This window comes from Ictalurus punctatus, chromosome 29, assembly GCF_001660625.3.
Source record: "Ictalurus punctatus breed USDA103 chromosome 29, Coco_2.0, whole genome shotgun sequence".
Lineage (NCBI taxonomy): Eukaryota > Metazoa > Chordata > Actinopteri > Siluriformes > Ictaluridae > Ictalurus > Ictalurus punctatus.
In genome coordinates this window covers 3,318,443-3,332,981 of record NC_030444.2, presented here as the reverse complement: position 1 = coordinate 3,332,981, position 14,539 = coordinate 3,318,443, and the positions used below count along the sequence as shown (strand labels likewise).

At 40.1% G+C, this 14,539-nt stretch overlaps 2 protein-coding genes and 1 long non-coding RNA gene across 3 annotated transcripts; 2 read left to right on the top strand and 1 right to left on the bottom strand.

Moving 5' to 3' along the window:
* The first annotated feature begins 55 nt into the window (after positions 1-55).
* tmem192 (transmembrane protein 192) lies at positions 56-8,311 on the top strand. Its single transcript, NM_001201077.1, is given in 6 exon segments — positions 56-96; positions 1,045-1,197; positions 1,531-1,792; positions 2,622-2,759; positions 6,742-6,853; positions 7,682-8,311. Coding segments are annotated over 6 exon segments (819 nt in total). The 5' UTR covers positions 56-66; the 3' UTR covers positions 7,806-8,311.
* An 866-nt stretch (positions 8,312-9,177) lies between these two features.
* On the bottom strand, positions 9,178-13,673 carry apela (apelin receptor early endogenous ligand). The gene is made up of 3 exons (XM_017461620.3): positions 13,233-13,673; positions 11,403-11,492; positions 9,178-9,688 (listed from the first exon to the last, which is right to left on the bottom strand). Exons 1-2 carry the CDS (start codon positions 13,306-13,308, stop codon positions 11,404-11,406), a joined length of 165 nt encoding a protein of 54 aa, XP_017317109.1. The 5' UTR covers positions 13,309-13,673; the 3' UTR covers positions 9,178-9,688; position 11,403.
* Positions 12,367-13,393, top strand: LOC124626585 (uncharacterized). Its single transcript, XR_006981462.2, has 2 exons — positions 12,367-12,777; positions 13,250-13,393. It is a non-coding gene; the product is annotated as an uncharacterized LOC124626585 (long non-coding RNA).
* Positions 13,674-14,539: the final 866 nt, after the last annotated feature.

Below are 14,539 nucleotides of genomic sequence, written 5' to 3'. Positions count from 1 at the left end.
ATGTAACGAGGATTTTTTGTTTGCTTTATCTTGTTTTTGACTTCGTAAGGGTTTGGTGACAAAAGTATGGACTCAAAGCGACTCCTGGTAAATACGGTGCGTAGAAATGTTTTATTTATTTATTTTTTAATCGTTTTTATTTAAGGCTAAATATTTCTTCGTTACACCGCTAGGACATGTTTGCACGTGATAGTTGAGTTTGTTGTTGTCGACCATTATCTGGCTGTAAAATAGATATTTGTGTTTATTTTATATTTGCTTATTAATTTTTTCCCCAGATGTTTGCAGAGGCAAAGCTGTGCTATTATGAGCTGTTTTTAACTATTTAATATGTAGACGCGGTTGTCTCATATTTAATTATAATTTAGCTGTAAGATTTTATTCTTTCCCATGATAATTCAAAACAAAACTATTTTCCGCAACTGGAAAAGGCAACGAGTTTTTAATTTCTGTGTAAATAAAAAGAAAAATAAGTTTGTTTGTTTTTTTTAATCGAATCGTTACAATTAAAATTTTTTTGATGATATTCACTTAGCTGATTCGATTCTTTGATTCTTTGACGCGTCAAAGAGAATCAAATTCCGTTTCTGATTCTTCCGGTTAACTGCTCAGAGATGAAGAAACTTTGCAATTATTTAGTCTATCCTGCCTATTTTTAACCTAGCCCTGCAGTGAGGTTTTATGTAGTTACTTTGATTATATGACAACATTTCTAGCTCTTAATACGTGCAATTTATTTTACGAATCGATTCGTTCGAACGGCGAATCGACTCACATTAGACTCGTTCGCGAATCGCCCATCACCTAGTCCAAGTAAGCTCAGACAATAGGACAGTTCTCGAGGTCGTTTTTGACCACTTAAATGCTCTACATGAAAAGAACAATCAATCATGTCACTGTCATGGTGCAGTAATACACATTTTATTTGGCCCTTTTGGACTTCAAAGAGTTTATATGTATGTATGTGTGAGAGAGAGCACAGCCTTGTAACTGACCTCTTATTCAGCATGTCATGTGAATACACTATTTTCTGTCTGTGCACAGAATAAACGAAACACAGATCTCACCCAAAGCATCGAGGACGACCCTTTGATTGATGGGCCGCTCATATCCAGGAACGCTTTGGAGTCGACCATCAAGAAAGAGTTTCAGAAACTACCCACTACGTGGGGAGCCGTTTTACTGACCGTGTTACATGTGAGTATGAAAATCAGTATGAGAATGCACACTTAGCAGGTGACTGCTGATTTGTCCCACTCTAACACATGTATGGTGGCCTGGAAAACCTTTTACGTGGTCAAATAGGCTTTCCTGAAGTGAAAATGTTCTTGCATGGTCACCCCATAAAGCAAAATGTCCAGGAGAAACAATGGCCTGTGTAAGCACTGGTACTCGGTAGTACTGCGAACAAACCAAATACTCAAACTGTGTGATTTAAAGAAGACTTGCAGTTGAGTGAAAAGCAATATAAGCCACCGTAAAAGATATTTGCATGTGTTATTGTTGTTTCCTATTTCACCTGGCCCCTAGGTGGCGTATGTGAGCGTGTGCACGGCCCTGGCTGCGGTGTGTTGGTTAACCGACGCTCACTCTGCGGAGTGCACAGCCGCATTAAGCGGGGTGGAGTCGAGGACCCTGGTGTTGCTCTTGAAGGTGGGCCTATGGATACTGGTCTTTTTCTTTGAGAGATGTGTGCAGTATCACCACAGCGCAGTGAGGCAGAGAGGATACCTGCAGTTTTACAGAAAAACCGCGAAGCTCAAGCACCTGCCATTACTCGTACACTCAGCAGGTATATATACACACATACTCAGCACCTTCCCTTCTCTGCTTGAGAACACAATCTCCCCCATAACACAACCCTCTCACAGCTCCAGGGTCTCTTGTTCAATCCCAAGCTCAGGTTACTGTCTATCTGGAGTTTTGCATGCTCTCACCAGTGTCCAGGTGGATCTCCTCCCAGAAATGGGTGAATTGGTGACTCTAAATTGCCCATAGGTGTGAATGAGCGTTGCTCTGGGATGAACTGGCACCTCCTAATGCATCACAATATTCTCAGGTTGGAATCCAGATCGATTTCAAGGAACAAACGACTACTGAAGATGAATCCAATAGCATTCTCATTTGCAATGTGTATGTTTTCCCCCTCAGACATATAATCGGGTGTAACATTTTTAAAGAAAGCTTAATGAAAACCTCTTTACGATTCTGTTTTTATATTTCTGGCCAATGAACTTCAACACCTGGAAAGGAAGACAACTTCTAAGGCAGACATAATTTCAGCAAAGAGAGGGCTGAATCTCATGGAAAAGAGAATTAAAACCCGTTTTCATTGCAGATGCAGTTTGTCTCACATGCAACAGAGGGCGCCAAAAACGACACCTCCATTGTTGTTTATCCAAACAAGAAAAAACGTGTGTTTTGTTGTGTTTTTTTTTCCAGTAGCTAGGTGTTTTAACAAATTTAATTTCCGAATGTGTTTGATATTCATAGCAAAGTGATTGATAGTGTGGTCAATATCTCGTATCGAATTCATGTGTTTGTTGCAGTAGCTATAGATTTTTTCCCTTCCTATGGACCACTAGCTGGAAATCTAAACATGCACTTTTCTTGCTCTCCAGGTAACGCTGCAGTGCTGATGGTAATCGCGCTCTCCTCTATGTTGGATAACAAAGTGAAGAATCTTTCCGTGTATCTGCTGCTCGGCATCATCTGCGTGGAACTAGTTGCATCCGTTATATGTCTTCTGATGTATGCAGGTACTTTCAGCTTTGCAGAGTATATACTTTAGGGGAAGAAAAAAAAAAACCCTGAAATTGAATTGACCCTAAACCTTGGGGTAAGTCTAAGAATAGCATTAAAGGTCTTCTTTGCATATACATTATAAAACTCTCTCACACACACACACACACACACACACACCACCCCCCTGCCGCAAACGCCTTGCATTACAATACTTTGGCTACTGTTTTTATCCCCTTCAGGATCACACACCAGGCTGTATTACAATCAGCGAGGTCTCTCTCTCTCTCTCTCTCTCTCTCTCTCTCTCTCTCTCTCAGACGTTCTCCCTACTCTCCTTTTCCTTTTATTGCCATCTTCTCTGTTTTTTTTTGTTGTTTTTTTTTGTGCTTCATCTTGTGTGAGGTATGTAAAGCATGTAAGAGAAACAAAGGTAAGAATAAAAGGAGTGGGATCTGAGATGGTGACATCCATTTATTTATTTTTTTTTTGCCCAATGCATCCTGAGGCTACCCCACCCTAATAAACCATAGCATTGTCTTACTATTGACCCTCTCTCACGCACACACACTCTCTCATATCAGCACTTGGATTCCTTGGATGATTAGTGAACTGGAGATCAACCATGCGTTGAGGCACACCCTGTTAAGTTTGGTGCAGTTTAAATGAAGCCTGCTGACAGATTATCCAAGTGTGTGTGTGTGTTTGCAGATTAAGCTGTTTGTGTTTTTCCTTGCTACACAGTACGAGTGAAATTAAAGTGTGTTCGGTTGCAACAGGAGCGCAATCTGATCGATCACCTAAATGATTTCGGGACAGCTCCAGTTTATTGTGCTAATGAGCAGTCCCTATCCATTTACTGTACCCATCTCTCCGCATCTGTTTATATCCCTCTATCCATCGCTCTCTGCCTCTTCTTAAAGGAAGGTGCAGTTAGGCCAAAAGTCGTGCTCCAGGTGCTTTGATGTTGCATTTCTCTCTGTTTCTCTTTCTCTCTGCCTCTTCATTTGAACATGAATACAGCGTTCTGCATGGGCCGTATGCCACCTCTGCACTTCAAAGCCGCTTTAGGGCCCTTCAAAGGGAGCGAGGGAGGGGAGATGGATTCGTATTGTCTGACAGGGAAGATGCAGTCCTGTTGTTGGGTTTTGGATTGAACAGGTACAGAGGCAGCACGAGCTCGTTTTATGTTCAAGTCTAGCGGAAAGGGCGTGAGATGGACAGGTGGGAGAGGGAAAAAATGGAAACTCTAAATGAAATCTGTAGTATGTTCTAATTCAGCAAGGAGAATAGTAGGGCTGGGCGATGTATCGCTATTGTGATAAGTGATTACGCGATACACTTTTCTGAGATATCGTTGGTATGGTAATATGTTTTTAAAAAAAATGTTTTTAAGTAGAAGAAGAAGAAAAATAGGAGAGAACTTGTTTACTTGAAAGCAGTTGTTAATGCTGTCGGTAGTAGGGCTGGGCCATATGATGATATAATATCGATATTGTAATACAGTGCCCTCCACTAATATTGGCGCTCTTGGTAAATATGAGCAAAGAAGGCTGTGAATATTGTTTAACCTTTTGATATTTTTGTTTAAAAAAATTCACAAAAATATTCTGCTTTCATTGATGAACAATTGCAAACGCAACACAGGTTTCTAAAAAAACAACAACAACTTTTTAAATATGTGTGTAACCCCTGTGAATTCATATGAAAAAAATATATTTGAAGTATATTCTCACTGATATTTAGGAAATTGTTCAATCAGAACTTCCTGTTTCACAGGGATATAAATATGAGGTAACACACAGGCCAAATTCCCTTAGTCAGTGGGTTAGACCAAGGAATATAGTTGTGATGTGCGGCAAAAGGTTGTTGAGCTTCATAAAATGGGAAGTGTCTATAAGAACAAAGCACAAGCATTGAAAATGCCCATTTCCACCATCAGGGCAAAAATTTAGAAGTTCCAGTGAACTGGAAATGTTATGAATCAACTTGGAATTGGACGTGTGTCTATATCGTCTCAATGCACTGTGAAGAGGACGGGTCGAGTGGCCAAAAAATCTCCCAAGGATCACAGCTGGAGAATTGCAGAAGTTAGTTGCGTCTTGGGTTCAGAAAATCTCGAAAACTACAATCTGAAGTCACCTACATCACCATAAGTTGTTCGGAAGGGTTTCAAGAAAAACGCCTCTACTCTCATCCAAAAATAAACTCGAGCGTCTTCAGTTTGCCAGACACTACTGGAACTTCAAATGGGATCGGGTTCTATGGCTCAGATGAAACCAACATAGAGCTTTTTGGTAATAAACCCCAGAGGTGGTTTTGGTCACACAGAGAGGTAGCCGTATGGGAAAGTACCTCATGCCCACGGTTAAATATGGAGGTGGATCTTTAATGTTTTAGGGCTGTTTTTCTGCCAGAGGAACTGGACATTTTGTTAGGATACATGGCATCATGGACTCTATCAAATATCAACAGATATTAAATGAAAACCTGACTGCCTCTGCCAGAAAGCTTCAAATGGGCCGTGGTTGGATCTTCCAGCAGGACGATGATCCAAAACATGCATCAAAATCAACACAAAATCAAGGTCCTGCCCTGGCCATCCCAGTCCCCTGACCTGAACCCCACAGAAAACCTGTGGGGTGAACTGAAGAGGAGAGTCCACCAGCGTGGACCTCGAAATGTGAAAGACCTGGAGAGATCCTGTATGGAGGAACGGTCTCAGATCCCTCACCATGTATTCTCCAACCTCATCAGGCATTTTTACAATTAAAACAAAACAAAAAAATAAAATGAATGAACAAAAACTTACAAAGTTTAAGACAAATGATTTCTTTGTTATAAATAACAGTCTTTTTATTTTTTATATGTAACATTACTGTATTGATGGCAGTTTTGTGAGCAAACCTATATACCGCCATGTCTCGTAGAAATTCAATTCAATGCAAAAAGAAATGCCTTCGAGAATCATGATCTGATTCTTTTTGTCATATCGCCCACTCCTAGTCAGTAGGAATATTATTGTAGGTGTAACTCATATTCCAACTTTAAGGTCTTAGGATGAGACAGCCGTATCCAACATTAAATCAATAGAGTAAACAGCATTTCAAGTTATTTTCACTTTTTACGAAGAAATTTTATATAATCTATGTGCTACCTAAGCTATCTAATCAATATTGAAGTGAACAGGAAACTCACCTGTTTATAGAAAGGTGTGTGTGTGTGTGTGTGTGTGTGTGTGCGCACATATGTGCATGATTGGGGTTATTATGACCGTGTTTATATCTCTGACCGAGGGAAGCACCACTCTTTAACAGCGATATGAGGAATGTGACACATCCACAGAGTGCTCCATCTGCCGGTCTTGTTTTTCTTAAAGAGCATTCCTCAGCTCTTGTGTATGTGTGGTGACAGAAGTGTCTAATTACCCTTAATAAACCTCTCCACATTAAACTGACACGGTTCTGCTCACTACTGAGACGGAATGCTGCTGCGATGGGGGAAAAAAAGGTATTTTAAGATGTTTCGACAAATTAAGTTTGTGTGAGAGAGAGAGAGAGTACATCAAGTATGTTGAAGGTGATGTCTGTTCACTGTAGTGGATGGGCCATTGCAGGCCATTTCCTCCAGGTGAAGAAGTTTACTGTGTGTGAGAGAGAGAGATCGAGAGAAAGACACAATCTCTGATAATTAATGCTCATCAGATGAGGTTTACGGTATCTCTGTAATTTTTTTTCTTTGCTACAAAGCCGCACGTGTCCTGGTGCTTCACGCCAAGATTTAAACACACAAACTTTGTCCTATGCACACGAACACAATGGGTGTTTGTACTTACTACAGTTAAATGCTTTACACTTGCAACTGTAATTTATACTACTAAATACCTCATAGAGTATCGAGTCTTTTGTAGCTTCTCAAGTCGGCTAAAGAGAGAATGAGAAAAGTAAGAATACTTGATGATGGGGATCTCCTAATCATTTTTATGTTTGTGTGTTGCAGTGCGCGTGTTAAGGTTTAACAGGGAAAGCTTGAGACCAGATGTCACCGAAGACGAGAGATCTTGCACCTACTCCGCCACTGCCAGCGACACGCACACGGAGATGGGCTTCAGGTAATGATCGCGCACATTGTAACACACACACGATATGGTGATCCATTAGATCAGTGCAACGAGCTCGTGAGAATTAAGAACAAAGTATGCAAATAGTTCCCAGAGTAGGAATCGTGTAAATGTATGATTACATGCAAAGTAGGCACAGAACAATACGTAAACGTGGTTGTCTTCAAAAGGCAGAAACACGCTTCTGTTAATTTAATAGCTACCCTTTGGTTATAATAATTTGCACACCTAATCAACGTCCTTTTTAAATGACTCATTTAATTCGGTTAAATCTGTAGAACTGTTGTCATCCAGATTAGTACATATCGATCTACAGTTACGTTTTTAAAAGTAGTAAAATGTAAGTCATCTTCCGAATTGTACTCGTTTGTGTGACGTTCATCTGAGACGCCATCGGCACCCAATATTTAAGCTTCATTTATGCTGGACTTCTTGACTGTAACCAAATGTGCTTTAGAATGAGGGATAGAACTTTATCTCTCATCTAGCAAACCCCCCCCCCCCCCCCCCCCCCCCCCCTCCTTTTTGCAAATATCTCTCATTAGCATCATAGGTGGAGCCCAACACACACCAACAAACACACACCCAAGCGCACCCTCTGGTCATGCTGAAGGGTTTGTAAACAGATCATATAAAACACTGTTTCCTTACAGAAACACTGCATTTCCATTTTACACACACCTGAGTCAGTGATGCCCTGCAGTCATGCTTTCTTTCTTTTACTTGTTTCTTTTTTTTTTTTGCATTGAAGTTTAGTGTGTGTGGGAATACAGAAATGTATGCTGAATATTCTTATAAGCTGTGTGTTCTGTAAAATAGAGATGGCTCCAATCTGGAAGATGTGGTGGAGAAACAAGCTGACCTGATCGAGTATCTGAAGCAGCACAACACGCTGCTGAGCAAAAGAATCCTCACGCTCCTATCACAACAGACCAGAAACTGAAAGAAGAAAAGATTCCAGTATTTGACTTGGGGTTTCAGCGCACGTGTCTGTCTGTGTGTTCGCTTGCTGACTGACAGCAGTGGCCGCGGTCGACTAATCACAAAGGTTTTAACGGCAAAAGAGCCTCCTCTCCTTAACATTGTTTTCATGCCTCCCCGGTAACCGGTCCTGTAAGATAAAGGATACCATATGGAATTAATAGGAAGGGGGGGAAACAACCTTTCAGTGATCAAACCACCAGCTGTAAACACAAGTTGATTGAGGAAGGAGAAGAATTTGGTGAATAGGATTTAATATAATGAGAGATCTGTGGAGAATTTTTGATTCTGAATTGCACTGAAGAATAAGTTTAATTCTTTCTTTAATAACTTCATTGAAGTCTGACTGGGATTGATACTCTTGTTTTTGTGGCTAATATTTCATGCAAAGTGTTTTGTACATATTTTCTTTTTATTTAAGTTCTGTTTTTTTTTTTCTCTCCATAATAATAAAATTTGTATTGAATGAAACTACTTGTATTTATTGCAGTTGTTTATTTATAAAACAGGATTACGATGTGGGTTGATGGTCTCTAGAAACAGGATTCCGATAATTTAACGCCTGCCCTTCGGTCATATTAATTTGCACAGGCAATCGTTGGTCCTAAAGTTACTTTCAGGTTGTGGTTGCAAATGTATTCTACTGACGTAGATGCCGCCCTGTATTTTACACATTTGGGTACAACAAAAAAGTGCTAAATATCATACAACACCAATTCCAAAATAGTTGGCAGGCTGTGTAAAATGTAAATTAAAAACATAATGCAATGATTTGCAAATGTTGAAAGTTTTTCACAGATCGATGTACCTCTGCCCAGTTTTACTTCTGAAAGACTCCGCCTCTCTAAGATACTCTTTTTATACCCGGTCATGCTACTGACCTGTTGCCAGGTCAATAACCTCCAGCTGTTTCTTTTTTACTAACACTTACTTTTCCAGCCTTTTCCAGCCCCCGTCCCAACTTTTTTGAGACGTGTCATGGCCATCAAATTCAAACTTGCGTTATTTATTTATTTTTTTCCCCTTAAAATGCTACATTTCCTCAGTTTAAACATTTCATATGTTTTCTATGTTCTATTGTGAATAGCATATGGGTTTGTAAGATTTGCAAATCATCGCATTCAGTTTTTATTTACATTTTACACACCGTCCCAACTTTTTTGGAATTGGGGTTGTACATTATATTTTGAGTCAGGGGAAAAATGGTCACTTTTCTAATGATCTTATATCAGGTTTTGAACATCTGATCTGGCTTTTTTTTATTTTTTTTATCCTTTCCAGTTTATGTTGAGAAAATTCTCAAGACAATGGTTTGTTTTTTTTTTAAAAGAAACTACATTTTATTTAATAAGAATAATAAAACATTTGAAGTGCATATAACTTGCATATAAACACATTTCATGCTATTTACAATGATTTAGATATTCAGTGGTTGGACATGATTGGAGTTATTGTTAAACTACTTGTGTTCCAGTCAGTGATTGCCTGAAAAGATTTAAATGCTGTCCTGCACACGCACACTCACTCACTCGCATATATACTGTACATAAAGAAACTCAATTTCCATATACATTTCCTTTTCTACAGCGTTTGAGCCAACACAAGAATGGGCTCGCAAATATCTCATAACTTTGTCACATGATCCCAAAGAGATCCTTATATTTGGTGCCGTCTAGCTGAGTGTGAACTTCTTGACTGCATAGTTGTGTGTCATTCGCTCTGCTGAAAAAGCAGTTGGACTTTGGTTGTCTTCAAGTACAACTTGTCTGCTCCAGCACTCTTTAGATGTTTTGACACAAAACATACATTCATCCTTCATCGCTTTTATGGACAGCGTCAGATAACCTGAAAAAAAATTCAAAAGAACAGAAAGGAACATAATTAGTTCAATGTGTAGTGTTTTAAATCAGATGTATTCGTTTTGTTATCCGGGTGCTCTTTGCATTTGTTCTTCGTGTGTGTTTTGTTAACTCCGGACCGACTCTGGCTCATTGTGTGGGGGTCAGAGAGGATGGGTGAAAGGTGACGACCCCTCCAAAGTGTCTGAAAACAGTAGGCGGCTCCGGTAGGCTGATGCACGGAGTGTGTGTTCTCACAGATACAGTGTCGCTTCTCGCGCACACACGTTTCGACATTAACACCCAGCCGACACACGCGTCCTTAAAGGAACACTAAGTAGTGTTTTTGAATTTAGCTTGTAAGTTGTATGTTAGTGACCTATTGCTGGTTAAGTAACTTAGTGCTGATTAATGGTTCAGCAGGAAGTAACACGTAGTACTGTAGTGTTAAGTGTTTTCCAGCATACAGATAAATGTATACACAGACATGACTATGGATTATTGTGCAACATTTTAGCAGACTTACCCTTAATACTTATGGATTAGTTAACTGTAATAGTAAAAAAAACAAAAAAAAGGAAAGCACTATCGAGTCTGCATTAGTGCGGAGAATGAGGAAATGCCTATCAACAATGGATTTGGAGTCTTGGTGTGTCAAATATCCATAGGTTTTTCCATAACGTTTTCTGAAGTTCTACATTTTGAACTTGTCCGGAAACGAGAGTCTTCCCTCCAAAATTCCACACTTCTCTACGCTTTCCAGGCCTGAGCAGGAACCTTTCGTGTACCTTTAATATCTCTAATTCAATTCTCATTTAAATAGGTGAGACTCAGACATTTTTATCATTCTTCAAAAAAGTTTTAAAGACTTGTCAAGTATGTATAAATCCCTTAAATCTGAAGTTCGACTAGTCTGTAGACCGGAGAACTCTCTGCTCGGAGACACGACGAGATTCAAACCGTATGGTTTAGACCAGCCATAATGTCGCACTAGATTTTGCACGAGACATTTCCTAGAATAAATAAGTGTTAGTCTCTATACACATGGGGTCATTGTGGTAAAAATGGGTTTGGTTGATTTAGTGAATGCCACCCGTGCTTTACTATGTGTGTGGCAGGTAGATACGGGGGTAGGGCAATGTGTGTGTGTGTGTGTGTGTGTGTGTTTCTGTTTCGCTGGTGTATTTGAGTTAACCGGCTCTTTTGTGATCTTTGCGAGTGTGTGCTTTGTTTACTTCTCCCAGTCTAAGAGAAAGTCTAAAACCTTGAGGGATGCTACAATTACACCGTCATTTAGTTCAGAACTGTTTACACACTGTGTGTGTGTGTGCGTGTTTGTGAAAGAGTGAAAAAGAGGGAAAGAGAAATCTTACTAAACCTTTAGTATGTCAAGCTTAATTACAGTTCTGTTAATTAATCCGGTTTGTCCTCCTTGGAGCAAACACACACACACACACACACACACACACACACACTGGAATGGTGAAGTCTTACAGTTAGAGAGCAGGATTTGGTGCGTTGCTGTGGACTCTGTCCAGTTATTTAAAGTATGTAGCAAGTATATTTGTTGGTAGTTTCAGAAGTAAAAGAATGCCAACCATTCATACCTGTCTACTTGTGCTATTTAAAGCTTGGCTAGACAGGAGGTTCAACCCTACAGTTCATTGAGCATAAATGGGCACGGGTATAATGTAAGGAAAAAGGTGAGTTTGTGAATTTACCTCAGGGAAAAGGGACTCTGGAGTGTAAAGGCAGGCAGCGCTTGTGTGGACAGTGATGTCTCCTGTATTTACGCCGCAAATTCAGAAAATCTAAAACACAAGTGAGAAGAAAAGCACATGACTGATTGTAACAGAACATAAACACACTGTATTTCAGATTTGGCAATGTGAGAAGCACTTGATTTACATGATTGATGTAACAGTACGTAAACACAGTGTAGTTCAGATTTAGCATGTAGCTTGAAACCGGAAGTTCGTCGACGACACATTTATAAAAAAATTTTTTAAAAATTAAAAACGAGGTTTTAATAACTTCATTCCGTAAAATGATTGCATTTCTTATTTCACATGGAGATAATATATCCACATATTCGCGCGTAAAACTTTTAGAAAAGTTAATTAGCTTATTCTGTGAGAATTCATGCTAAATTCTTTCAGGGGGGCTGAAAATACAACGACTTCACACAGTCTATTAGATCAATATATCAATCAAGCGTCGATTTGTTAACAAGCAAAGGTAGCCTATATACTCCCACCTTCATCCCACACCATTCTCTTTTTATTATTATTATCATTATTATTTCTCGTTTCACTCTGTGGTGGCCGTATGCTAATATCTCTCGCTCTATTGTGTTCGTGTTCAACGGCATGATTAACAATAGGGCACCGGAGCTCGAGCGCCCGCGGCCACGAGCTTAATTGCGCGTAACCGCCGCTGGCATTGGAATTTATGGGTTACACTGAATTAATCCTCATATGCATGCTTTTACACCCCCGGCCAGCTGTAAAATACCTAGAATGTGGCTTAACACTGTAGGGGGGGCGGATAATTCTAAGCAAAAAAAAAAAAAAAAAAAGATATTTGGGACTTTTCTGACAAGTTCTGATTAAAGAAAGAACTTAAATGTTAAAATAATAATAATAATCATCCTAATAATAAAAACTCTCCCTTTTTGTGTTCTCTGGTTTCCTCTTGGAATCCGGAGGCGCTAAAAAGGCACTTAAGAAAGGCACTAAAAGTCAGTGACCCCAAACCAAAGTCACTGATCCCTGGCTCTGGCTGCTTTCCAAACCGCATACTAGTGCACTAATTAGTGCCCATGAATAGCACGCCACCTATAGTGATTATAGAGATAGGATACTATTATCACAATATTTACACCAATATGAGATGTAGAAATTGTGAAAACATGACCTTTATTGTTGAGTAATATAGCGTGTGTGTGTGTGTGTGTGTGTGTGTGTGTGTGTGTGTGTGTGTGATCCATAGCTTCTCTCCCCGAAGACATATTAACGGAATGCGTAATGGCTTGGATGTGCGTAAATCCTAAAGCAAGCGATTTTCCCTGGAATCTCAGGATTCATTTTGTTTCTGGTAATCTGCTATGAATCAGCAAACCGCTTCTTGTTAATGCCTGGCTTTCCGATTTGGTCATTTCTTTCCAAAAACAAACAAACAAACAAACAAAAAAGCGCACGGATGCACTCCAGCAGTTGAATGGTGTTCATTCAAGTTCGCCCGGATTTAAGAGCTGAATGAAGTTTTGTCAACTATCGTATTCTTTCCTCCAAATGTTAACATTAACAGTAGGCTACATATATTTAGTAATAATAATAATAATAATAATAATAATAATAAAAAGATTAAAAGTGGCCTGATGTAGTTTTATAAAGACCATGCTGGTTCATTTTACGCACGCGGCATCATTGTTCTCTCCCAGAAAGTGCGTAAAACTATCCATTGTTTCTCCTTTATATACACAGACTTTGAATGCATTTTGTTGTTGTTGTTGTTGTTGTAAAGTTTACACACGTGCATGAGGTTCATACCTGGTTTCTGTGCGCAGACGAGCATCAGCACCGTGAGTAGGAGCAAGAGGATGAAGAGCGGATGGAAGAATCTCATGTTGATGCGACTTCTTTGATAGATAACAGCGCGCTCCTCTTCTCTTCTTTCCTCAAGCACCAATTTTAGATCTTGAGAATCAAGGCACAGAGGAAATCCAGATACAGTCTTGCAACGATGTCTGTACGTGACTTGTGCTCTCTCTCTCTCTCTCTCTCTCTGTCTCTCTCTCTCTCTCTCTCTCTCTCTCTGTCTTTGGAGGGGATGGATGACCTGTAGATGTTCAATTTGAACAATGTGAACTATCCCCCTTCTTTTTAAACAGACAAGACAAAGGGGGGTAAGGGGCGGGGGTCTAAGGGGTGGAGAAAGGAGTGCAGGATAAGGGGTGGGTATGGAATCCACCCTAAGACTGGGTGGAGACAAAAAAAAGAGACAGCCCTCACTCAAACACACACACACACACACACACACACACACACTTTGCATTGCACATATTGACCCCACATGTAGAGGGTAATAGAGCTGACAGGAAGGCACCCTCCCCCACTAGAAAGTAAGAGTTGGGGGGGGGGGGGGGGTATGGAGATTCTGTGTGTGAGCACCCACCCAAAAGATATCTCTGACGTACAGTAAGGTGACACATTGTGTATAGCAATCCGATGACCAGACTAGGGACTAGAGTGTCCAAGTTTGCGCTTATGACCAACCGTGTCATAAACTGAGTGTTGACTTACAAAGAAGTGGAAAGTCTGTTTTGGGTTACACATTATTGCGCCACAGGTGTGTGTGATGAATGTCGGTCAGCCAGATCAGTGACCGGTATGTGTATATATATGTGTGTGTGTGAGTGTGTGGTGTGTGCGAACGAACTGAAAACAGTGCTCGAAGCTGTTGGATCTATGAGCTCTCACTCCACTAATGAGCTGCTATTGACCTCCAGTACACTACCGAGAACAAAACGCCACACCAGGAGACCGAGCCTGACACACACAACACACCCACACACCCACTCACCCACTCACCACACCTCAGATACACAAGTGGACATTAGTTTTGAGCAGCTGCTGACCATTAGGGCCGGCTTTAATTGCACTATATAATTCATTGATATTTATGATTTGATCTACCATATAACTCAAACAGAATACTTGGAAAGAGCAAAGTGTGAAGCTCCATTAGACAGCGTGTGACTCGAATAAATTCACAATCGTGCACCATTAGGTGCTGGGAACGTGTGTTTGGAATAGTTTTTGGCACTTTTCAATTAATGTATTTATGTAATGATTTA

Excerpts from the sequence above, each read along its gene's own strand:
- apela (XM_017461620.3), bottom strand. The coding sequence starts at position 13,308 with ATGAGATTCTTCCATCCGCTCTTCATCCTCTTGCTCCTACTCACGGTG. Across the intron at positions 11,493-13,232 it reads CGTCTGCGCACAGAAACCAG|ATTTTCTGAATTTGCGGCGT; the intron begins GTATGAACCTCA and ends CTTGTGTTTTAG.